Here is a 23,693-nt window from a genome sequence, read left to right on the forward strand (position 1 = left end):
CTTAAAGTGTTGAAGCCACTCCAAGTCGCGCTGTTATTCATACTCAATTCGTGTCCAAGTTTCCTCCAAAAGTCGTGTTGCCCCTGTGTGAATGGACTCTGAGGCTGTCAGTTTGAGGTCTCACCCCTGTCATCTCTCTTGGTGTCACAAAAGCATTTTTCACTTTTTTTTTTTTTTTTTTTTAATTCATGCTGATGGCAGAGAAACAAAAAGCAACACTTTGTTCTTTTAAATGGAGACAAGTACACACTATAAAAAAATGGTGACGTTCACAGCCATCAGTTATAACAGTATTACTAGGATATAGTCATTTTTCCTAGATTGGAACTTAGACTTTTTTTATATATATATATAAATGCACCAATAGGATTAGGACTTATTGCATTTCCAGAAATCAAAGTGGGGGAAGAAAAAATAAAAAAAATAAACACGCCACACTTTTCCCCTCCAGCTAGGTTTTGTCCTAGTCTTTTCCGGAAACTTCAGGCCAGGCTTGTTTACCTCTGTCTGCCCAGACATTGGGCAATGCCAGGCATTTCCTCAATTTAACACTGAGGATTAGCAGGGTTTACTGCACACAGATGCCAAAATACAGCCTCATGGGAATGGATATAAACACATCATTCAGCCAAAGTTGCACCTTTAGAAGAGACTTAATGGCCACCATTGGCCTGCCATACAGAAAACATTCAACACATTGCTTTACAATATGGAAGATTTCTTTACAAAATTTTAAGAGAGGAGTTTAAACAAAAAAAAAATTAGTTGACTCAATCATGGGAACATTGATTGCTCTTAAGGGGTGTAAAAAAGGAGAAGGGGGGGGGGGGAGGGAACCACTATTGCCACGTCCCCAGATATGACGTCACCTGCTGGGACCCAGAACCGACAAGCCGCTGACCAGCACCGGCGCCCAGCCACCAGAATCATGCCAGCGGACCCCAGGCACACATGCCACGCCTCCTGTGGGAGAGACAGGGGAACTCTAGAACACCCCCCCCATATTGGGATGTTACTGCAAAAGACAGGGTTAAACCTACACCGGGAATACGCAATTAGCGGGCCTCCAGCTGTTGCAGAACTACAAGTTCTATGAGGCATAGCAAGACTGGCAGCCACAAGCATGACACCCAGAGGCAGAGGCATGATGGGACTTGTAGTTTTGCAACAGCTGGAGGTCTGCTAATTGCAGATCCCTGGCCTACACCCCCCCCCCCCCACCTTGGAGAGCGCAGCTCCCTGGTTCCAGCATGCGCGTCCACCATGGAGGAGGAAATAACTGAAGCCATGGTGGGAGAGAAGGGATTTAAAGGCTGCATGCGTTTCCTGAAAAATGCGCTCTCCAAGGCTTGTCCCGAAAGGAGATTTGAGGAAAAAAAAAAAAAAAACCCTGCCACACACAAACCAACCAGTTGGGGGAGGGGGATGCTGAAACAGGTGCGTCAGCTGCTACAGGCTCCCTTTGGCTCCTCTCTGCTCATCTCAACTGTGGCCCTTTTAAAAAAGGCCGAGCAACAAATTGGCTTCCTCTGGTGAAGCACGTGATGGTACTGCCCAATACATGCCCAGCGACACTTACATGGAGCCCAAAGGTGACCAAAATTTACACATTTCACAACTGGGTCATCAGCCCCAAAGCCAGTAGGGCTTTAGATAAGATACCAGCTGAGCACAAGCCTACTCCGGGTCTAATGTGCAAACTACGGTTACACACTTTGGATCCAAACGTGTTCATCCAGTGAATCAAGACCAACTGGCTGGGAGCCGTCCACTATACTTCATTACTCTTTGCAGTGCCTTAAACCTTTTACATATTGACCAACTGGATTCTTGCCAAAAGGAGCTCAAAGAACCAACCACATCCTTAGTATGCCAGGCTATTCATGCAAAAAGCCATCTTACTGGAAGGCGAGGCCAGGCAAGTCACAACCAGAACATCACATTGAATGAACAAAGCCAGCAATGCCAACACCTGCCAACTTCTCCACTATATATGGAAATGGGACGATCTGAACTTTTATAGCGCATTATGCATTCAGAAAAGAGTAAAATCAAGCTATATAAAAAAATAAAAAATAAATAAATAAATAAGACAGCGCGTATGAATGGTCATCTCCACCCTACAACTTGGCATTGGTGGCAAAATCTCCCCAGCAAAATTTCAACCAACCGCCATTACAAAGCCAAAGATGTTGCCATCACCCAAATTATTCTCCATGATGGATCTGGAAAGTCAATTGTTGAGGTACAGACATTGTCCTTTGGGAGGGGGTGTCAGGGATCAAATTCTGTACAAAAGCATTCATCAATGACATTGCAGTGGGGGATAAAAAAAAAATAAAGTCTTACAGCATGTCATCGAGCCCAGAGTCCATCCAATACCAGTTATTGATTGGCATTTGCCCTAATGCAGCATGTATTGTGCGAATTTATAAAATGGTTCCATACAAGCACAAAAGTGATTTTAGCTGCAATTGGAGCCTGGTGGGCAAAGTCAGCCCATAGCTTATAGCACTCCAATAGTGAGATCTCCCTGGCAATGGGTTATGGCACTTTACACACCGACTGCTTGGAGAAATCTGGTAAATGTCGCTATAGAAAAGGTTTCTTACCTGATAGATTGCTTCATCACAAGCATTTTGTAGCCCCAGGTTGATCATGGTGTTCTGTAGGGTGCGGCCCATGTAGAACTCCAGGGATAAGTAGTAGGTTCTCTAAAAAAAAAAAAAAAAAAAAAAAAAATAAGAATATTTAGACAAAACCGTCAGATGCAGCATCCATTTATCTGCATCCCATTAAAGCCCAACTCCAGCTTTGGGATTCTAAAATAGTTTGCTTGGACCACGCTGTCCAAACAGACTAATGCCTTTAGTGGAATCTTTACAGTTGGAATACAAAGCTTCCTATGAGTGGATGAGCAGCACTCAGCCTCACTCAATTTTGTTCCCGGGAGTGGGAGTTAAAGTGTGTTTAATCCAATGTCTCTGGTTCCTACCTCCCCCTCATCAACATGCAAAGGACATTTAGACTCTTCACACTGAGGCGTTTCTCAGGCGCTTTAGCGTTAAAAAAAGCGCCTGTAAAGCGCTTGAAAGAAGCCTCATCTGCAGTCCCAATGTGAAAGCCTGAGTGCTTTAACAGCCCTTTCACAATGTCAGCGCCTGAAAAATGCTTGTGAAGCGCCGCTTAAACTAGCCGCACTTTACCAGCGTTTTTCGAGAGTTATTGGTTCGCTTTTAACCCCTGCTAGTGGCCAAAGGGTTAAAAGTGCCCACAAAACACTGCTGCCAATAGTGCTTTTCAGGCGTTTTACAGGCGCTTCTTATTGATTTCAATGGGAAGGGGCGCTTTAGGAGCCGTGTATTCACCTCTCCAAAAGCGCTGCAAAGAAGCTGCTTGCAGGACTTTGACGCCCTGCCAGCGCAGCGCCTCAGTGTGAAAGCACTCGGGCTTTTACATTGGGATTGCAGTTGTGGCTTCTTTCAGGAGCTTTTTTAAAAGCTAAAGCGCCTGAAAAATGCTCCAGTGTGAAAGGAATCTCGGTGTGAAGGCACTCAGGCTTTTACATTGGGATTGCAGTTGCAGTTTCTTTCAAGCGATTTACAGGTGCTTTTTTTAACGCTAAAGCGCCTGAAAAAACACCCGAAAAACGCCCCAGTGTGAAAGGGGTCTTAAGATTTTTATTGCAGACAATACGTCTGGTGGGAGAGGCCAGCAGGATGATGTACATAGATTCCTGAAACATCAGCACCTGCCTCAGTACTCTTCTACAGAGCCCTCAGCAATGATGCAACCAAATTTAAAATCGCCTTGATGGGTGGAGGTCAGTGGAGAAGTGGGCTTTCCTATGCAGACAGCACTAGATAATGCCCATGTGATGCTGAGCCTCCATGATTTAAAAAACCCTGAAATTAGGGGTTGGAAAATTTACATTCAGTTGGAGCAGATCTTAAAATGGATCAACTGCATCATCTAGTTGAGGGGTCGCCAAAATTTCTAAACAAAGGGCAAGTTTACTGTCCTTCAGACTTAAGGGGGGGGGGGGGGGGGGGCAGACTACGGCCATTGGTAGTAGAAAAGGTCCCAACGTCATTGAGAGGGTTGGGAATTAAGCACAACTGTTTGAATCAGTGGCCCCAGGGCCAGATATAAAGCAAGGAGCCCGCAGTTTAGAGACCACTCATCTAGGCCATCCTTCCTCAACCAGGGTTCGAGATTACTTAAGCAAAATGAACAATTTAATTTTTTTTTAAATCACTGACAGCAAACAGTAATAAATCTTTATAGCCATCTTGTAGAGGAGGAATTCTTCCCACCTGCCTCCAATAAAAGAATTCTTACCATTGACCCCCCAATGTAAGGGGCACGCTTCCCACCATATACTAAAGTAAGGGACAGCCTTCCCACTGACCAATGTGTATTGGGGTCCTTCTCCCACTGACTTCTAGTGCAAGGTACAACTACACTCAGGTTACCATCAAACTAAAGGGGTCCTTCACTGATAACCTGTGCCGGAATTATAAAGGATTTTATATAGCACCAACAGTTTGCATAGTGCTTAATATAAAAAAGGAAGTCAATTCATTAGAGGGTTATGAAGGCCCTGCTCCTGTGAGCTTACAATCTAATAGTGTAAGGCATTTTTCTGACCACATTTTACACTTTTTTTAGAAATCATACTTACCTAGGTGGATGCAGCATTGGTCCGATGCCGCGTCTGTCCCCTGTTTGCACCAAGACTTATAACTGAGCGATAAAAAAATAAATAAAAAAAAAAGTCGGTTTTCAGTGTTCCGCAAGCAGAGAACTGGTGACAGTCACTGGCTCGCTGCTCTGCCCCCCGCGCCCACTGGAGCAACTGGCTCAGTCTTTCCACAGCTCACCAAGTGGCTGAGACGGGTGGCAGACCGGGCTGCCAGTGGTATCCTGACCACAGGGTCACAATCTTTGCCCAGCATGGAAAGACTCAGACATCAGCCTGCTGAAAAAACAGGTCACAGGAGGAGTGCAGAATAAACCGCACTGCTGTGAACCGGAGGAGGAGGAGGAGGAGGAGGAGGAGGAGGAGTATAGCTAAACAAGCTTTGGCTTTACCCCTCTATCAATACTGAAAAGAATGGTCAGCTGGGAGTGGGACACATTCATTTTTTATTATAATTCAACTCAGTAAAAGTCATTTTCAACAGTCCCCCATTTCTTTTAAAAGGTTTAATCAGGGCTCAGGCAGGCACTTTGTTAAACATTGCAAAAAAAGGTTCAGCTTTCCCCGCCACTCTTCCGTCTGGTTTCGTAAAACATAAAAAAAAAAAATAAAAAAAAAAGTGAACCAGCTGGAACCTGCAGACTCAGCAATGTTTCTCTCTGAAGGCCAAAGCTGCGATTTCAAAATCCTCACCTACTGTGTCACCAAGGTGGCCTTTTCATAGTATGCAGCGGTACGCGGGCAAGTTGGTGCACGTTTCTTTGGGACGTAGATTTAACCCTTAACAGACCAGGATTACAGAACCTAAAGATATTGAGGCTGCAGCTCAGACTGCAAATAAGCAGCCCAGTGTTTAGAGTGTACCTGTTCTTCACTTTTTTTTCTATTGAAAAAAGCCTATGGCGTGCAAAACACCCCAAAAAACTTCCACCCGGTGCCAAAAAAAAGAGTGGACACAAAAACGTGCAACGGGTGTCTCCTGTCCTCCACAAGGAAGGACCTTACCCTGATCCCCCGGGGCGTTAGGCTCCAGACGGGGACTGAGGTACCAAATACATGGCCCATCCAGCCGGAGCCGGACGACAGCCTCTCTCCAGAAGGTCTGCCTAAACAGACCCACCCAGGTACTAGGGTAGGGTCTCCCCCGAAGGGAGACCCCCCAAAGAGGGGGCGAACCAAGCCAGAAGGCCTATGTCCACCCTCCCACAAGATGTTTAGGGTTGGCCCGAGGACCGACACCCTACTTGCACCATGTAAGCCTATCAGTGCCGGGACAAGGTCATCCAGCGCCAAGATGCCAAACTGCGCCCCTTTTCCTTAGGGTTCCGTAGGGTGCCCTACCCCTGCAATAGACCATTGCGCCAGGGGCAGCCGTCCCTCCTACCCACCCCTTGTACCGGCCCTGAAGCCTATAATCGGAACAGAGGAGAACTTAGAAAATGTAGGGACGATCCTTTAGATGGCTTCCATGGAGCCCCGAAACGCATTGTGCTTCATTATGCAAATAAGGGCTTCAGCTCCTGATGGAGAGCTTGGACCTAATGTCCTCCATAGTTATAGTCTTGTATGGTGACAAATATGAATGGTCTTAGTGAACAGAAGGGAGGCCATCAGTTATGGACCTTCATTTGCTGAAGCCCATCTGTATAATGAATTGCCCCAGATTTCAGGGAATCTCTGGTGAGCTTCAGAAGTCATCTGAAGGGACCTCTGGGTGGCTGCAGTTGACCCGACTTCATTTAAAGAGCCCCTGTCACCAATTCATAAAAATACAGATAAGCAAGTATATTGAAGGGTTTTTACTTTCTAGAAACTGGTTGTAACCCCTTCCATATACCCAGAAGTGCCTGGCCTCAGGTGATACAGATGAAACAAATCCTCCTACATAAAGTTGTACCTATTAATCTACAGCTGTCTGTCCCCTACATCCATGCAAAGTGCAGAATTTACACAGGATCCCTCAGCTCTGAAAAGCAAGGGGCGGGGCCCTGAAGTTACATCAGGGAAGGGAAGCCCCCCTTAAAGCGGGGTTCCACCACCGTTTTTTTTTTTTTCCCGCAATAATGTTTTAAATTAAGGTTTTCTAAATATTTCACATACTTCTATGTGCTGTCCGATTCTCTTCCAAGTCTTTTTCTTTATTCAAAACTGCCTAGGAAAACGTCTCCAGGCGTTTTCCATTTTGCCTGTGGGCATGTGAAGCCCACAGGCATTGTCTTCCGGGGCACAGTCCTCTTAACTCCCATCATGCACCGCCCCTATGAGCTGCGATCTCGCGCATGCGCAGATCAATCCGCTCGAGCGAACACAACAACTCAGCCTGGGCGCCGTACAGACTCCTGGGGAAAAAAAAAAACGATCCCAGGAGCCCCTGCGGCAGACAGGAAGAAGTGACCTGCCGATAAAGCCCCGCCTATTTCCGCAGTGGCTCCGCCCCTTTCTGGAATCTCCAGAGGCAGAAAATTTGAAATAAGAAGAAAACAGAAGAAGACAGCAGAAAGGTAAGGGGGTTACCTAGCGATTAGGGAAGGGGGGAATCACATAGACCTAGTACTGTTAATTAGGGTGGACCTCCGCTTTAAGGCTGGATTCACGCCTATGCATTTTTAGCTCTTTTTGCACTACAGAACGTGTTCCATAGGAAACCATAATAAATGGACTGTAGTGCAAATCTGCAAAAAGCACTAAAAATGCCATAGGTGTGAATCCAGCCTTATTCCAAGAACTTCTATGAATCACAGCATAGCACCATGTCATAAGGCCCCAAAATACTTCTTTCCAGTGTTGTCACAGACACGAAGGGAGGGAAACGCTAAAAAAAGTCTAACAGAGAAAAAAAAAAAAAAAAAAAAAGAAGTCTAAAACCAAGACTAAAAAATAAATAAAATAAAAAAGCTGCCCGATTTCCACTTTAAAGTGGAACTTGACTCTCAATCAACATTAACCATTTGTAATACTTATGCTGCTATTAGTAAATAATTGAACACCTTGGCACTGGCCATAAACAAATAAGTGGCCTCCCGGAGCCTGGTCCTTAGCACAGAGGGGGCAGCATATATGTGTCAATTCCTGCCTATGCACTTTGTGCTGGGAGTGTGCTCTCAGCACAGTTACCGACAACTAACTGAAAGCTCCCAATTGGTAGTTTTTGGACCACATGACCGCCAAACCTCTTAAAGGGCCGGGAGGCGTTGGTGTCAAGAGGACCTGCAGTCTGCTCATGTACAGTGTTCAGATTCCATACTTGCCAAAATATGCTGCAGAAATCCCCCTCCACACCGAGCCTGGCTGCAATCATTTTAACTGTGGGCAGGTGAAGCTGCTGCCTGTTCACTTCCTGGATTTACACAGGCACGCACCTCGTGCTCTCATTGGCCCTCTTATGACTCGCCCCCCCCCTTCCTTCCTGGCAAAAACAGAGCGCTGTGCATGTCATAAGCCTATGCTTTTTACCAGACAAGAAAACGTGGGCTGTACAAGGCATTTACCAGCAGAAAAGTAAAAAAAATCTAAATAAAAATATATATATATATAAACAAAAAAAAAAAATTATATAATATCAAACCTAAAACTCTTTCAGGCAGGCACTTGTACTACATAGTTGAAGGTAAATATAAACAAAAAGGTTTGATAGGAAAAAAAATTTAAAAATAAGGCTGAAGTTCTGCTTTAGGCTGGGTTCACACTGCTGCGGTGACGAGAACCGGATGCGAGTCGCACCGCACTGCAGTGCAAATCACATGCAATCTCTGTGCGATGCGAGTTCAGCCATACAGATAGTATGGCTGAATTTGCATCGCATCCGGCCCAAACTCGCACAGGACCCTTTTTTTGGTCCGCAGCAGAATCGGATCGCATGGGTGTTCACACCATGCGATCCGATTCCTGTCCGAGTTTGCAGATCGCACTGCGATATGCGAACTGATCTGGGGGTGTCATTAAGGTTTCACTGACACTCCCAGCAGTCCGCATAGGGCAGTGTGAACTGCCGCCGGGAGGTATGCGATGCGGGAACCCGCCGCGGATTTGTGGCGTTCCCGCATCGCAGCAGTGTGAACCTAGCCTTAATGCAAGCAAATGCGATGGGCTATTAATAGGATGCTCTGCTTTTTTTTTTTCACATTTCTTCAGTTACTTCCAGGCCTAGGCAAAATGATGTCAAACATCCCAGGACTAATCAGTAGGGGAGGCGGGGCTTTCTCAGCTAACCACACCCTTCTTCCTGCATGCCTGAGCAAAGGGCAGGTGAATTCCAGGAAGTCAATGCTACATGAATCAATCTGCCCTCACTTAAGTCCATGGCCAGAAATGCGAGGGGGTGTTTTCAAGCGATTTCTCAACCAAATAAAGCATGGAGACATGGCTGAATGGAGGCGTGTGCTTTGAAATAAAAAAAAAAAAAAAAAAAAAAAAAAAGAAAAAGAATGAAATAGCCGGTTTGCTGTGGTGCTCAGATGCAGTGTAGTTCTGCTTTAACACTCGCACAAGAATAATATGGTCAATGCCATTGCAGATCTCCTTTGTAAAATCTCAGCTGCCTTGCTGTCTCGCTTTAAAGGACTCGCCTGCATTATTCTCTAAGGAGCGATCCACAGCGGATCACCTTACAGAGGGCATCTGACAGATGGAAAGGAGTTTTGGTCATCTCCTGCACTTTGTGGTTTTGGGGGGTGTCAGAGGCCGCTCACCACCTGTTTGTACTCCAAGTGTAAACCAGATCTTGCTCAGAGTCGAGGACCTGAAAGAAAGCACAGGACGTGATCTGTGCTCAAAAATAATGAACATAGATGGTTGATGCCCCTGCTGACCACCATCTGAAAATGCTAGGTGCTTGGCTGTCGTTGAGTCCAGGACCAGAAATAAGTGCACAGCAAGTAAAATCCCATTGACAGATCTGCATACTTGTTGTAGCTCAATGAGGCAAAGAACTATGGCTTAGCAACACTAGGCGAGTAGCATTGTCCAGAGAAGACCCCGACCTACTTTATACCTACCTGAGTGTATAGTGACTATATCTTCACACCAACAAGATTGGCCTGGGGACAGTGGCAGAAATAGTTTGCACTCCCAAGTCCCTTCACCTAGAACCGCTGACCAGGAAATCAGACGACTGGTCAGGTCTGGGTAATGCTACAAAGGTGTTGCATTGGGGTGCTGCATTGGGCCGCCTATTCAAAGTCGACTGCAAGTCACACATTTAGTGCTGCTGAGCTGTTAAACAGTCGATCCATTCAAGATGGGTGAATGTTCCAGGTTGTGCGTTTTAAATGACAGCAGTTGGTGAAAGTCACATTCACCGTTTTATTTTTATACCCCAAGATACCAAAAGTATTGGGACACCTGCCTTTACATCAACTTTAATGGCATCCCAGTGTTAGCCCGTAGGGTTCAATATTGAGTTGGCTCCGCCCTTTGCAGTTATAACAGCTTCACCTCTTCTGGGAAGGCCGTCCACAAGGTTTAGGAGTGTGTCTATGGGAACGTTTGACCATTCTTCCAAAAGTGCACTTGTGATATCAGGTACTGATGTTGGACAAGAAGGTCTGGCTCCTAGTTTCCACTCCAATTCATCCCAAAGGTGTTCTACTGGGTTGAGGTCAGGACTCTAAATCCTAGTCAAGTTCCTCCACCCCAAACTCTCTCATCCATGTCTTTATGGACCTTGCTTTGCGCACTGGTCCAAATCATTTGGTGGAGGGGGGATTATAGTGTGGGGTCGTTTTACAGGGGTTGGGCTTGACCGGCCAGTCCCGGTGAAGAGAACGCCAGTCCCGGTGAAGAGAACGCCAGTCCCGGTGAAGAGAACGCCAGTCCCGGTGAAGAGAACGCCAGTCCCGGTGAAGAGAACGCCAGTCCCGGTGAAGAGAACGCCAGTCCCGGTGAAGAGAACGCCAGTCCCGGTGAAGAGAACGCCAGTCCCGGTGAAGAGAACGCCAGTCCCGGTGAAGAGAACTCTTAAGGCGTCAGCATACCAAGACATTTTGGACAATTTCATGCTCCCAACTTTGTGGGAACAGTTTGAGGACGGCCCCTTCCTGTTCCAACATGACTGCACCAGTGCACAAAGCAAGGTCCATAAAAGACATGCATGAGAGAGTTTGGGGTGGATGAACTTGACTGGCCTGTCCTGACCTCAACCCGATAGTACACCTTTGGGATGAATGCAAAATGGAGACTCTGAGCCAGGCCTTCTCGTCCAACATCAGTGTCTGACCTCAGAAATATGCTTGAAGAACAGTCAAATATTCCCATAGACACTCCTAAACCTTCCTAGAAGAGTAGAAGCTGTATATGCAATATTAAACCCTACAGAATAAGACTGGGATGCCATTTAAATTAATGCGCATGTAAAGGCAGGTGTCCCAATACTTTTGACAACAGTGTATGTGTGGTGCCTTCAGCATCCCTGCTGCCCTAGGCCACTGCCTATTTTGGCTACACTTGAACACCTTAACGCATGTGCCAAAAAAACCGCACCCAAAACAAACAGCGGTTAACATAGGCTAGCAAAGAGCAGCTCAGAGTAGTGAGCCAACTAAAGATAATGGTCTTTTCTTCCTCTGTAGACATAGGACAATGCACACAGCCCCGGGGGCAGCACTGGGCGGATGGGGTGACTGGGCACGGCGGCCTGCCAGCCATTTATAGGAGATATTATCACACGTAGAGGAAAGGGTTAAAGTTGCACAACCGCCGACGTCTCAATGTCCAGGCAGAACACAGCGATATTGTAACACTGAAGCAGAATTCTATCCCTGGAATCTTTCGAGAGTTCTGAAAGGATATCAGAGAGAAGAGAGTTTAGGATCCAGGTTGGGGGGGGGGGGGGAGGAACGGTTGTGGACGTGGGAGGGGGTGGAGATGTGGACTGACTCACGTACTATACAGACGGACGGGGAAGTGGCACCTCAGGCAAACATTTGTTACCATGCATTGTCTGCCCAGTGAAACGTGATCTGATTGGTCTACAGAATGACAGTTCTGGGCGAGCCATAAAAGCACATTGTGAAGATGTCAGTTGCTTGGCTAACAGCTGATCCGGGCCAAGAATGTCCTTGTTCAGTCACCAAATGAGGCGTGAATTCCAGCACAGGTCTGCGGTCACCGTGTAGAACAATGTTACTTCCTTTATTTTATTAAAAACTTGAATGCGATTTACTACATCATGCTGTCCTGTGCTGGCAGCATTGTGGAGATGGGGACCCGGGGCTTCTCAGTGGGAACGCAGTTCCAGCACCGCCAGCAATGCATGTATTACATGACAGCAGGAACTGGAGGGTCTACAGATGCTGGGAGGGGGGATCCATTAATGCTGGGGAGACCCATTTTTGCTGGTGAGGGCATTTTTTATTGCAGGAGTCTACTGTTGCTTGGTGGATCCATTATAGCTAGGTGGCTATGTTGCCACCTGGGGATCCATTATAGCTAGGTGGCTATATTGCCACCTGGGGATCCATTATAGCTAGGTGCCTATATTGCCACCTGGGGATCCATTATAGCTAGGTGCCTATATTGCCACCTGGGGATCCATTATAGCTAGGTGCCTATATTGCCACCTGGGGATCCATTATAGCTAGGTGCCTATATTGCCACCTGGGGATCCATTATAGCTAGGTGGCTATATTGCCACCTGGGGATCTATTATTGTGGGGGGTCAGCTGCTGCGGAGAGACCTACTTTGCTGCTGCGGAGAGACCTACTTTGCTGCTGCGGAGAGACCTACTTTGCTGCTGCGGAGAGACCTACTTTGCTGCTGCGGAGAGACCTACTTTGCTGCTGCGGAGAGACCTACTTTGCTGCTGCGGAGAGACCTACTTTGCTGCTGCGGAGAGACCTACTTTGCTGCTGCGGAGAGACCTACTTTGCTGCTGCGGAGAGACCTACTTTGTTGCTGCGGAAGGGGGGGGGGGGTGGTCCATTTGCTGCTGGTTGCAGGGAATTTTTCTCTCTTGTTCTCATTAACAAATTCTATACAAATGACTTAGCACCACAAATTTATACTTGGTTCTGTATTCTCTAACAGGGACAATACTGGGAGGAACCAAGGGATGGTGCCAAGAGTTGGGGGCATGAGACAAGGGGCAGCTCACGCGTTTTAAGTACCTGCACCTATTTTCTGAGGAAAAAAAAAAAAGCCCCATTTAACACTACTTTGGTAGCATGAGCTTTACTGATTGGAGCATTGCACAGGGGCACGTTGGGCCGCTGGATATCCAAATGCTGAGGATCCTAGAAGCTGAACCTTGTAGGAGAGCAGTGGTCTGGATCTCCAGCGTGCGCTAGACACAGGACAGCTAGATTTAGTAAAGCACAATGCAAAAAAAAAAAAACAGTCCCGGTGAAGAGAACCCCAGTCCCGGTGAAGAGAACCCCAGTCCCGGTGAAGAGAACCCCAGTCCCGGTGAAGAGAACCCCAGTCCCGGTTGCTCAAAATGAATGGGGGACACAATGTTGGGGCAGCAATCTCCCCAGCTGTGCTGTTGTATTCTGACAGGGGGCTTCCCCCCCACCAGAACACAGTGATCAATGCTCACAGCCACAGTCTGACATTCTGCCAACCAAATCCGTTGGACTTTGTCCAACGGATTGTGTCCGAAACTGTTGCATACACACGGTCGGACCAAGTTGTCGGAAAATCCGATCATTCAGAACATGATGACGTTATTTCGTTACAACGGGACTACGTTCAGGCTAGTAGCCAATAGCTTTGGTGTAGGAATTTGATCTGAGCATGCGTGGCACTTTGATCGAAATTCTCTACACATGATCGGAATATGTCCGATCGGCCCAGTTGGTCGGAATATATTTCCAACAAGTTGGAAAATTTGGTCCGACGGATATTCCGACGGCATCAGTCCAATGCATACCACACACAGTCGGATTATCCAACAACACGGTCCGATAGGACACATTCCGACGGATTCTCTGACCGTGTGTACAAGGGCTTGGACTTACAAATGGAACTCAGTAGGTAGGGGACCCCACACACCAAAAGTATTGGGACGCCTGCCTTTACACAAACTTTAATGGCATCCCAGTCTTAGTCCATAGGGTTCAATATGGAGTTGGCCCACCCTTTGCAGCTATAACAGCTTCAACTCTTCTGGGAAGGCCGTCCGCAAGGTTTAGGAGGGCGTCTATGGGGATGTTTGACCATTCTTCCAGAAGGGCATTTGTGAGGTGAGGCACTGATGTTGGAGAAGGTAGCCTAGTTCACAGCCTGGGGTCTAGCATCCTAAAGTTGTTCTATTGGGCTGAGGTCAGGACTCTGCAGGCCAGTCAAGTTCCTCCACCCCAAACTCGCTCATCCAGGTCTTTATGGACCTTGTTTGTGCACTGGTGTGCAGTCGTGTTTGGAGGAACTTGACTGTCCTGCACAAAGTCCTGACTTCAACCTGACAGAACACTTTTTGGATGAATTAGAGTCCAGACTGTGAACCAGTCCGTCTCGTCCACATCAGTGCCTGACCTCACAAATGCACTCCTAAACCTTGTGGACGGCCTTCCCAGAAAAGGTGAAGCTGTTATAGCTGCACAGGGCGGGCCAATTCTATATTGAACCCTACGGACAGAAGCTGGTCATACAATTTTTTTTTTTTTTTTTTTTTTTTTTAGGATTTACCTTCAACTATGCAATATAAGGGTCTGCCTGAAAGGGTTTAGGTTTGACCTCATACTAGACAGTTTCAGTATCATATTTTATCAATTAGATAGCTAAGGAAAAGTTATACAAGAAAATGGCATCATGTAGGGCCAACACCAAGATGCCATTCAAGGAAGGTGTCCCAAATTTATATATACACATACACTTTTTGAATAATAATTAAAATACAATTAATAAAATAATAATAAAAATGATAATTGAAATAAATAAAAAATAAATTAAATAAAATAATAAATAAAATAAATACAATTAATAAATACAATAATAATAAATAAAATAATAAATAAAATAATAATAAATAAAATAATAATAAATAAAATAATAATAAATAAAATAATAATAAATAAAATAATAATAAATAAAATAATAATAAATAAAATAATAATAAATAAAATAATAATAAATAAAATAATAATAAATAAAATAATAATAAATAAAATAATAATAAATAAAATAATAATAAATAAAATAATAGTCTCCCCTTCCATGCACATGTTAAATGCAAGGGAATATTTTTCTCAGCAGCCCCATCTCCCCCCCCCCCCCTGTAGATCTCAGTGCTGATCAGACCACCATCTCCTGAACACAGCCTGTCCCTTTAACTGTCAGTCTGACAGTTCTCCCAGGAAGCCATGATGATGATCAGTGCTGGAAACCGATCACAATTGTCAGTTTCAGAATCCCCTCCCAATGACATTATTACCGGACAGCTGGGCACAATGACATGCCCAGCACCAGGCGATGTACACAGCATGCCCAGCACCAGGCGATGTACACAGCATGCCCAGCACCAGGCGATGTACACAGCATGCCCAGCACCAGGCGATGTAAGTGTGCCCAGCAGGAGGAGGGGTGACCCCCCCAGCAGGGTACCTTGGGGTCCTTCTCATAGTAGTACTGCTGTGTCCGGATCCATCTGCCCACCAGGTGGTCGCGCACGGTGTGTGCCAGGGCGAAGTAGTAGTCCCGGGTGGTGGACACATTGCGGTCCTTCACCAGGGTGAAGTGCAGGTGACGGTTGAAGCCTTTCTTCAGCTCGGAGACATTCTCCACCCCGACGATCCCCCGGATACTGATCTGCTTCCTCTTGTCCTGATCGCTCAGTGGTTTGGCCATGTCCTGTCCGGTCCGATCCGATCTGAGCCGATCCGGGCAGGAGAGGCGCTGCAACTTTATACCAACAGTCCAACTTCCCCTCACCTGACTCCGCCCCTACTGTGCCTCCATTGGATGGGGGCGGGGGCTGGAGCGCGGATTGACCAATACGGATAAAGATTGTGTGCTCATCTACCTTGGCACTCTACAGTTTGTAACATAAAGGAACATTGCAACATAAAGTAACATTGTAACATCATAACATAAACTAACATCATAACATAAAGTAGCATTAGAACATAAAGTAACACAAAGTAACATAAAGTATCATTAGAACACAAACTAACATTGTAACATAAAGTAACATCATAACATAAAGTATTATTAGAACATAAAGTAACACAAAGTAACATAAAGTATTGTTATAACATAAAGTAACATTGTAACATAAAGTAACATTATAACACAAAGTAACATTATAATGTAGCGGATGACATTTTGGACAAAATGTCACTCATGTGTAATTGTAGTTTTTGCCTCAGAACAGTAGTGGGGTTCTGAGGGTTAATTAGGTAGGTTGACCTTGACATCAGTTTGGCGGCTGGGCTGTGTTGGAAGTTCTGCCTGGTCATGTGAACGGTGAGGCGCACATGACAGGCCAGAACCAGGCCTGGTTGGACGTTTTGGGTATCAGCCTTCTCAGAACCAATCAGTGGGTGTGCCGGGCCCCGCTGAGGAGTTGGGAAGGGCTACTTAAGATGTGGGGGTCACGTGTTTAAGAGAGGAGTTTGTGAGGCCCGTGTTTTCTGTGTTTTCTGTTCTGGTTCCAGGATCGGGGTAGCCCGGTGAGGGGTCCCGGTCACGGGGGGTGTTCAACATCCCGCAACATGCTTCTGTTGGTTACCCCCAATAGACCCGTCTGGTCTGAGGTAGGGATCCGTCTGTTCCCGAGTCTCGGAACCGGCTGGTCCGAGGAGCAGTAACTGAGGGAGGATTCATGGTGTCCGGGTGTGCTCTCGGCTTGGAAGGGCACCGCAGCTGGTGGAAGTGACCGGGGGAGGACTCTTCGGGGGAGGGCCGACAAGTGGCATCCTGAGAAGTGCCTGGTTACTGAGTTGGGAAGGACATTGACGAATTCACACTTTTTCAGTACTGTCAAGGAGACTGTTCCTGTTCACTTCCAGTTATAACTTGTACACGTTCAGAGGTTTTGACAAGTTCCGGATCAATGTGCTGATTGCCATGGTCTCTGGCTAGAGATCTCTTCAGCAGTGAGGCACCCAGCTGCGAGTGGCTACTCTCTGGGTGGCATTAGAGACTTTGTCATGTCTGCAGTTCAAGGTGCCCGAGTTCTTCACACATGTCCTCTGTTCCTATACGAGACTGTGTTATTTGGATGTTACCCCTGCAAAATAAAACCTTTCAAAAGGACTTTATTGGTGTTAGCCTCCAAGTTGTTGGGCATCAACCCTGGGAACCCCTAGACCTGGAAGAACAAGCCAAGCGGAGGTAACCGGTAAGCTACAATAACATAAAGTAACATCATAACATAAAGTGTCATTATAACATAAAGTAACATCATAATATAAAGTAACATTATAACATAAAGTAACATTGTGACATAATAACACTGTAACATTAAAGTCATAATGTTTTTTAATCACTTTCAGCAGCTGATTTAATACGGTAATAACCCCAAACCAAAAATGTACTATATTACAGCTTACCAATCATTAGATGTGGTGGCCGCATTTGTTTTCTTTCCTTAGGCTTTTTCCCCTTCTGTTTTCACCTGGTGATCTGGGCAGTAACACACCTCCTGTATAGGCTGGGTTCAGACGGGGCACGGACAGACTCCACTTGCTGAGCGGCGGATCGCTCCGTTGATCCCCGCTGAGCCGGCAGGTGACAGGTCCATCTCTGTGCAGAGACGGACATGTCAAAGCCCCCGCTGTGCTCTATGGGGAGATCATATGAAAATGGACAACATGTCTGTTTTCATCCGATTCCCATCCAATCCGCTGGACGGTTGGCGAATGTATCGCCATCCATCTGTTTTCAGTGGGTCTTGTCGGATCGGATGGCAGGCGGGTGTCAGCAGACACATCCGCCCACAAATACAAGTCAATGGGTGGCCCGCTCAGATCTGCCTGAAAAATGGACAGGCGGATCCTAGCGTGCCGATCGCATGAAAGGGGCCTTAGTGTCCCCACTCTGGATGAAGGAGCACAGGGACACCTTTGGACAGCAGCATTGCCACTCTAGGGGGAGGGCAGTGTTAGATGAACTAGCAGCTTAGACTCCATTCACACTTGTGCGATTTGTCAGTCGACGTTCCTGGTCAGGTCCGCATTTCAAGGGTAACTAACCTCTTCTTCAGAGCCTCCTTTGTATCTCCTGCCTAGGCACTCCTGGAAGTGTTACAGGCGGTGCCAAGAGGAACACAAGTGCTGGACCACGGGCTTGAGATGCTGTCCAGGTAGAACCAGCAGAGCATACAACCAAAAGTGTTAAATGATCAATAGAACAAGAGACACCAACAGAAGTTAAGGGGGACTCTGGTTGGGCTGCAGGTTCAGGATGGCCACTACTGATCCCAGTATAATACACAAAGATGACTTTAGCTGGTTCCAGAGTAGTAGTAGAGTAATAGAGCTGGCACTAGGTGATATTGTGGAACAGAACCAAAATCAGAGGCAGTAGCAGAGTTAAAGCACAAGCCAGGGTCAGCAATGAGCAGGCAGTGCAGTACAGAATTACAAGCTGCACCAAGCTCATGGATGAAGCTGAGGCCAGAAACCTGTAGGCAGCAGTGCATAGCAGGATCCAAGATCAGGGCAGGGGAGAGCCAGGACAGTAAAAGGAGTCATACACCGGATACAGGTCACAAGATGAAGAAGCTGAAGACCAGCCAGCACTGACACTGAGTTAGAGCATCCCAGTGGTTGTAAACGCTTACATATGCTCAGTGATGTTACTGGCCACTAGGGATGAGCTCGATGTTCGGGTCGAACATAAGTTTGACTGGAACATCGGATGTTCACAGAAGAATGAACATTATGGGGCGTTTGTGGAAAATTTGAGTGCTGCGGAATGCCCCATAATGAGATCATAGTGCATTGCTGTATGATGATTGGCCAAAGCACGAACCTGACCTGCATGCTTTGGCCAATCACAGCACGATCTGCTAAGAGAGCCATAATTGGCCAAAGGCAGGGTGCCTTTGGCCAATCATGGCTCAAGGGGACTAAGTCCACGCCCCACACTATATAAGGCTGCCTACGCGGTGGCCGTGTGTAGTGTTGTTGGCGTGGAGATAGCTTGAGTTAGATTAGGCAGGCAGGTTATTCAGTTAGTGGCAGTGTATTTGATATATATATATATATATATATATATATATATATATACAGTCAGTCTAGTATATATATTGTGACAGAGAGCGTCTCTGTCACTATAAGTTTATAGGAAAAGGTGACCCAAGAGTCTCATTAAGGGTTAATGCACGGTTCAGAACTAGCATCTCTCTAGATTATGTAGTTCTGAATCAGAACATTCAATCCTGGGTCCAGGTTTTTCTAGAGGCCTGCAACCTGGCTCACTATACAGGTGTGGGTCATTATATAGTCAGGTCTGAGAATTTCTCAAGGCTCTCATTTTTGAAGACAACTTTCAGTTTGGAAACGGAAGGTCTCACCCAGGGTCAGGGGGCCCCAGCCAGAAACCACAAGACAACAGGTCTCGGTCCAAGAAGTCAGATCAGCTCCTATCAGGAGAGCCCCAATTCTTGGACCAGAGGTGGGCTACGCAGCAGGGCACTGTAACTGAAGGATAGAGAGTCAAGTGTTCTGAGAGAGCTGAATGACACAGTCAAAGGACTGGTAAGAGGAACAGCCCTGCTGCCAACATGTAAGCCAGGTGGCTTGGTATTTTTGTTAAGTTATGTGGCCCTGTGTGGGCAACTGATGTTACAGTTACTAAGGTTGAATAAAGACACTGTTCCATCTTGAGTGAGTGTCTACAATTGTCCCTATCCCTGTACATTGCACTCACATTGGTCCCTACCCTCAAGGAGCCCACAATCCAAGGTCCCCATTCATATACTAGGGCCAATTTTGGACAGACCTGCATGTCTTTGGGGTGTGGGAGGAAACCGGAGTGCCCAGAGGAAACCCACGCAGGCACAGGGAGAACATGCAAACTCCAGGCAGGTAGTGTCATGGTTGGGATTTGAACCCTTTTTACTGCTAGGTGAGAGTGCTAACCACTACACCACTGTGCCGCCCAAGTATAATGTATATATGTGAACTTTCCTTCTTTTAAATAAAAGTGGGATACCACGCCCTTAAAATACGGTTTTGGACTAGCATACTCACTGGAAACGCACCTAGCGCTTGAGTCTGATCACCCCAGTCTTAATATATATATACAGGGGTTAAGTCCATGGAAAAAAGTGTGGGAACTCACCCAAGATTCCCCACCCAACCTCAAAAATAAAAAAAAGTGTGTGTAATATACGTACTCCTTTTTTAACAAATAAAGTGCAACATTTATTGTAAAGTGACAGTTTACGAGGACACCTCCAAAATTCACATGCATCAAAAAATAAATATAGAACAGATCTAACAACAAAATAATTTAACCTGCATGCTATACCAACCAAAAAAACTGTGTGATAATTTTTTCAATGCAGACTCACTTTGCCCATCATTGCAGCCTCACTGTGCCCATTATTGCAACCTCACTGTGCCCATTAATTCAGCCTCACCGTGCCCATAATTGCTGCCTCACCGTGCCCATCAATGCAGCCTCACTGTGCCCATAAATGCAGCCTCACTGTGCCCATCATTGCAACCTTACTGTGCCCATCAATGCAGCCTTACTGTGCCCATCAATGCAGCCTCACCTGTGCCCATCAGTGCAGCCTCACCTGTGCCCATCATTGCAGCCTCACTGTGCTCATCAATGCAGCCTCACTGTGCCCATCATTGCAGCCTTACTGTGCCCATCAATGCATCCTCACCGTGCCCATCATTGCAGCTTCCCCCAAGCCCAAGGTGGGAAGTGCTGCAAGCCAATGGGAATTTGCAAAAATCTAAACACATGCTGTCCTTCTCAGTGGTGGAGTGTAGCGTGTGTAGTACTGCAGCAATGGTTAATAGATCATTGGGCACTCGCCAAGCTCATGCTGTTCACTGCCAGATTGTCAGGCTCGGACTGACCGACACGGTTCTATACCACCAGGCAGCATTGAACACAGTGGAAGCGGCACCCGTAGTCCCGTCCACCGCTAGAGAGTGGTGGGCGGGACTGTGGCGCCGATCCCAGTGTGCTCAGTGCTGCCTGACAGGGTAGGTGGGACTACAGGCGGCGCTCCTGCTGTGTTTAATGCTGCCTGGCGGTGTAGAACCATGTCAGTCAGCCCAAGCCCAACAATCTAGCGGTTCACAGCATGAGCTTGGCGAGTGCCCAATGATCTATTAACCCTTGCTGCAGTACTACATACACTACACTCCGCCACTGACAGGGACATCATGTTTTACACAAGAGGAGGAGGGAGGACAGGGTTGGCCCCCTGCAGCCACAGTGCAAAAGGGAACATCATTCCTGCTGTAGAAAAAGCACAGGAACGACGTTTCAATACATTCCTACAGGACTCGAGCCCAGTATATATATATATATATATATATATATATATATATATATATATACTCTGCATCCAGTGTAGCCTACATTCACAATGCATTCTGTGGTGTACTGTTTCTAATACACTTCAGGTGGTGTACACAGCATCTAATACATTGTGTACAGTTTCTACTACACTTCTGGTGGTGTACACAGTACACAATACAGTGCAGCTGTAGTACAGTTTCTAATACAGTGCAGGTGGTGTACACAGTATCTAATACAGTGTGTACAGTTTCTACTACACTTCTGGTGGTGAACACAGTACACAATACAGTCCAGCCATAGTACAGTTTCTAATAAAGTGCAGGCGTTGTACACAGTATCTTATACAGTGTGTACAGTTTCTACTACACTTCTGGTGGTGTAAACAGTACACAATACAGTGTAGCCATAGTACAGTATCTAATACAGTGTGTACAGTTTCTGCTACACTTCTGGTGGTGTACACAATACAGTACAGCCGTAGTACAGTTTCTAATAGAGTGCGGGCAGTGTACACAGTATCTATTACAATATGTACAGTTTCTAATACATTTCAGGCAGTGTACACAGTATCTAATACAGTGTAGTGTGGTGTTGCCACCAAGGAGAAGCAGATGCTCACAGGCCACTAAAAGAGGGCAAGCAGTCTCTGTGTCCACAGTCAAAAGTGGTGGTCGTGGACATGGTGTATCCTCTGCAGATGGCTGTGGGGTACGCTTGTCCTTTATTGAGTCAGAACATGCAGAAGAGTTGGTGGAGTAGATAACAAAGCCTCTCTCATCCTCCTCATCCTCTGTCACCCAGGCTCAGAGTAGTTTGCCTTCCAATGCAGCTGCCACATCAGCCTGTTCCACCAGCCCCTTGTCCACAGTCACTCCTTTGGTAGCCCCACCATCATGCACGGAGGAGTCCCAGAATTATTTGACCATAGTGACGGGTACATGCTGCTGAAGGATGCACCATATGAAGACTCCGATGTTGGCTCCCAGGTTGAGGAAGGGAGTAACATGTGCCTAGAGAGAGGGGGTGCCCAAGAAGGACAAGAACCTGGCAGTCATGTTCCCCCAGCTGCAGCATACTGCCAAGTTTGCTCCAGTGATGAAGAGGGAGGAGATGATGAGGTCACTGACTGTACTTGGGTGCCTGAGAGAAGAGAGGAGGAGGAGGCACAACTCCAATGAGGCAAGATGTCCTCTAGGGGGCAGCTTAAGGATGCACCCTGTTGCATCCCACCACAGAGCTCAGCAGGTGCAAGGCACTTCTGACTCCCAGCTGACTTTTAAAAATTCCTTGGTGTGGGCCTTTTTCGACACGCGTGCAGCAGATTGCACCGTTGCTGTTTGCAACCTATGTCTGAAGCAGATCAAGCGTAGCCACAACAGCAGCCCCTTGGGCACCACATGCTTGACTAGACATATGACGACCTGCCATGCAGTCCATTGGCAACAGCACTTGAAAGACCCATATCAAAGAAAAAGGTGGACTTCTCCTTGCTCCCCATCTGGGATCTCCAACCTTACTATACCTCCAGTCCTCTCAAAAATCTGCACTGAGAGGAATGAAGATATAGCAATAGGTGTCCCAAGTACTTGCAGTCAATCTGCTAGCAGTACACCACCATCTGATTTTAGCAGGCAAATTTCCCTACCCCAGTTGCTGAACCGTAAAAAGAAATTTGGTCCCAGCCATCCACATGCTCAGCGTCTAAATGCTAGTTTGGCCAAATTGCTAGCACTGCAACTGCTGCCTTTTGAGCTGGTAGACTCTGCCCCCTTTCCTGAATTTGTGGAATATGTTGTACCTTAGTGGCAGGTTCCAAAACGCCATTTCTTTTCAGGGAAGGCCATTCTGGCTCTCTATACCTGCATGCGGAAGGCAATGTTTAGGCCTCATTGGACAGAGCTGTCAGCAGTAAGGTTCCTATTACTGTTGACTCTTGGTCCAACAGGCATGGACAGGGTCATTACCTTTCCTTTACGGTGTACTGGGAATCTCTGTTGGCAGCTGGGAAGAATGCATGACATGTTGGTGATTCTGCCACAGCTCTCTCCTCCACCTCCTCCTCTTCTTCTTTCTCTATGGCCTCTTTTGCAGATTTGTCCTCTGAACCAGCAGTGCTCCGTAAATTTTCAAGGGGCTACGCAAGCAGTCAGGCTAAAAGATGCCATGCGGTGCTTGAGTTGGTCTGCCTAGGGGACAGAAGCCACACTGGGGCAGAGATTCTGTCAGCTATACAGGGGCAGGCTCAGAAGTGGTTGATGCCATGCCAGCTTCAGCCAGGAATGGATGTATGCCACAATGGCACCACCCTTCTCTCTTCCCTCCGACAGAGACACTTGACCCATGTTCCATGTTTGGCACACATCCTGAATTTGGTGGTGCAGCAGTTCTTGAGCAGGTACCCAGGCTTACAGAATCTCCTGAGGCAGGCCAGAAAAGTCTGTGGTCATTTCTGCCGGTCATACAATGCCAGTGCTCAGCTTGCTGACATTTAAAGGGAATGCAACCTGCCCACCAACTGCCTCATTTGTGACATGCCCACCAGGTGGAACTCAACGTTGGCAA

At 46.7% G+C, this 23,693-nt stretch overlaps 1 protein-coding gene across 1 annotated transcript in view; it reads right to left on the reverse strand.

The window, feature by feature from the left end:
* Positions 1-15,536, reverse strand: part of PYGL (glycogen phosphorylase L) — a gene marked incomplete in the record, with an annotated part of 37,989 nt that extends 22,453 nt beyond the window's left edge. Inside the window, 2 exon segments of the mRNA XM_077466786.1 lie at positions 2,623-2,714; positions 15,240-15,536. Of these exon segments, the coding sequence (XP_077322912.1) occupies positions 2,623-2,714; positions 15,240-15,482 (335 nt within the window).
* Positions 15,537-23,693: the final 8,157 nt, after the last annotated feature.

This window comes from Lithobates pipiens, unplaced genomic scaffold (assembly GCF_037356315.1).
Source record: "Lithobates pipiens isolate NorthernLeopardFrog02 unplaced genomic scaffold, aLitPip1_a1.2 Scaffold_37, whole genome shotgun sequence".
In the NCBI taxonomy this organism is placed as follows: Eukaryota; Metazoa; Chordata; class Amphibia; order Anura; family Ranidae; genus Lithobates; species Lithobates pipiens.